This window comes from Cyprinus carpio, chromosome A9 (assembly GCF_018340385.1).
Source record: "Cyprinus carpio isolate SPL01 chromosome A9, ASM1834038v1, whole genome shotgun sequence".
Classification (NCBI taxonomy): domain Eukaryota; kingdom Metazoa; phylum Chordata; class Actinopteri; order Cypriniformes; family Cyprinidae; genus Cyprinus; species Cyprinus carpio.
The window spans coordinates 28,818,389-28,820,928 of NC_056580.1; the positions used below are offsets into that span (position 1 = coordinate 28,818,389).

Sequence of the window (2,540 nt, forward strand, 5' to 3'; positions counted from 1 at the left end):
TATACGGACTCCGCGAAGTAACGTTGCATCTAACGGTGCAGTGACGTCAGTCACGTGATTTGCATATCTCTGCGTATAAATCCAGTGATTCTGCGCTTTGCCTCACATTGCTGCATCCGCTGGAGAATAAACCACTTCAACTACCACAAACTCTGGTAAGCTTTTAAGCTTTTCTTTTTGATTTTAAAATGCACGTATATATCGTTGCTTATATTTTAGATTATAGTCTGTAATGTCAATCCGAATGCATTTTCATAAACTGTTTTCGCCCTTATGCATTTTTGGTAAAATGCATCACATTATTAATGCGTCCGTTTTACAATCACTACCAGGAAATGTGACAAAACTTAAATATGTTACAGGTACAGTGTGATTCTTGGGATATATCAATCAGAGAAGAGAATAGATGAGGCTCGTGTGTAGTTTCTTTGTTCAGGAATGATGAGCTTGATTTTTATTCAATGCGCCAAAAGGGCAAATAATGCATAAATGTGAGATGGAAATAGACTCAGATCGCTGCAAAAGCTTAAATGAGTTTTTTTAGGGATAGAAATGTTGGTATGAAGTGAAATATGAGCGAGAAAGAGCAGGAAAGGGCGGTGGTTACCTTCCAAATACTCAAGAACTGTGATGCAACACCAGCGTTTCCTTTTACCACAGTTTCTACATTATAGCATTAAAACAAGACTTAACTTTTGTTCTTATCGTTGTATTTAATTTATTTTGGAATGCACATTTAAGTGCATTTTGTTACATTAGGATGTCAAATATTGCAGATTGGGGAAACAAAGGATTGGAAAAGCCCATATTGGTTGTGCACTAACATGAATATTAATGTTGGATGTGTCTGTGTTAGTCCTAAGGCCTTGTGTCTGCGTGCATTTGTCTCTTTGTGTGTGTGTCATCATTAACAGCAAGCCATTTCCTGTCATTTCATTTCAGACCCACTGCAAACATGTCTGACAAGCCAAATCTCGAGGAGGTGACCAGCTTTGACAAAACCAAGCTGAAGAAAACAGAAACTCAGGAGAAGAATCCTTTGCCATCTAAAGAAAGTATGATTTCTCACCCTTTTTTTTTTTTTTTTTGTTTTGAGGCATGAATATTAAACGGTGAAACCCGTGTCTAACAAATACTGCTCTGCTCTTGTCTTTCAGCCATCGAACAGGAGAAACAGGCGGGTTCGTCATGAAACTCGCCCGGCACACTTCTATGCACTGTACATTCCACATTGCCTTCTTTTTCACGTCTTCTCGCTGTTTAACTTTTAACGGAAAAATATGACCTAAGTCGCATTGTGATTGGACAACCCAAAAAATGCAGACGTCCGTACAAGCCCTATGTTTCTGTGCCCACGTATTCCTCTTTTTGTAAACCGCACCACTGATATTCTCATGAAGTTTGTTGATATGGATGAGGAGGAGGAGGAGGCGGAGTCTGGAGTGAAGCTTCATCAGTTTCACTGCTTTGAAAAGTGGCTAGGGGGCGGGGCTAAGAGTTTGAGTGACACGTAACAGAGACTGGCTCTTGTAACATCTCTTGTGACCTTGGTTGACTTGCTCAAATGCTTTAAAGTCATGCAGTGTTTTTTTGTATGTTGACGTCTTGGAATGCACAATTTTTTTTGTTTTGTAATGCAAATAAAAATCTGTAATATTCAGATGGACGTCTTTTTAAATGTTTGTTCTGTGCTTTTCGCTTTCAGCCATGCTTTCATGAATTTAACTAATTTTCTTCAATTTGTTTGGTATTACTAGATAAGGATTTTTCAAAATAGAGCAATAAATAGAAATAGTGTTTTTTCTATAAAAAAAATCTAGCCTGTTATACATTTTAGATCTGAGCATAAAAATGTACATTAAGAATATTTTACTTTTTTATTATTAATTATTGTGTGTTTTCCAAGCCTGGAAATTGCAAATGTAAAATTTTAAGATTTTATATCTACAAAAAAGTTCAGAATTTGTATCTTTAGATAACAAAACTAACTAAATTATACAGAGAGAAAAAAAAACATGTAAGATTTATTTTAGTCTACTTTATAAACCTAAAAAAAAAAAAAAAAAACTCTAGCCAATTCTATATTTTAGAGCTGAACATGACCAAAAAAAAGTGCATTAACTCAGAATACTGTCTGTTTTCCAAGTCTGAAAATTACATGTAAAAAAAATTAAATGTACAAATAATTTTAGACCATTCATATACCTAAAAAATAATTTCTAGCCAATCACATATTTTACAGCTGAGCAAGACCAGAAAAAAGTACATAAACTAAGAACAGATGCTTTTTAAAATTAATTATTGTGTGTTTTCCAGGCCTGTACAATTTACAGGTTTTACATCTACAAAAAAAAAAAAAAAATCAGAAAAATTTCTAGCCATTTTATATATATAATTTTATTTATTCATGTATTTGTTCAAGTATTTTACATGCATTTTTAACTTTAGATAGTAAAACAAATGGAGTTCTACAGACTCCATACAAATGCCTAAAAAATGGACAAAGTTGATCTTAAAACCTTCATGTAGCTCAATCTCGC

At 34.2% G+C, this 2,540-nt stretch overlaps 1 protein-coding gene across 1 annotated transcript; it reads left to right on the top strand.

Moving 5' to 3' along the window:
* Positions 1 to 1,660, top strand: LOC122146174 (thymosin beta-11-like). The gene is made up of 3 exons (XM_042764382.1): positions 1 to 155; positions 943 to 1,055; positions 1,158 to 1,660. Exons 2-3 carry the CDS (start codon positions 956 to 958, stop codon positions 1,190 to 1,192), a joined length of 135 nt encoding a protein of 44 aa, XP_042620316.1. The 5' UTR covers positions 1 to 155; positions 943 to 955; the 3' UTR covers positions 1,193 to 1,660.
* The last annotated feature ends 880 nt before the right edge of the window (positions 1,661 to 2,540 follow it).

Excerpts from the sequence above, each read along its gene's own strand:
- LOC122146174 (XM_042764382.1), top strand. The coding sequence starts at position 956 with ATGTCTGACAAGCCAAATCTCGAGGAGGTGACCAGCTTTGACAAAACC. Across the intron at positions 1,056-1,157 it reads TCCTTTGCCATCTAAAGAAA|CCATCGAACAGGAGAAACAG; the intron begins GTATGATTTCTC and ends CTTGTCTTTCAG.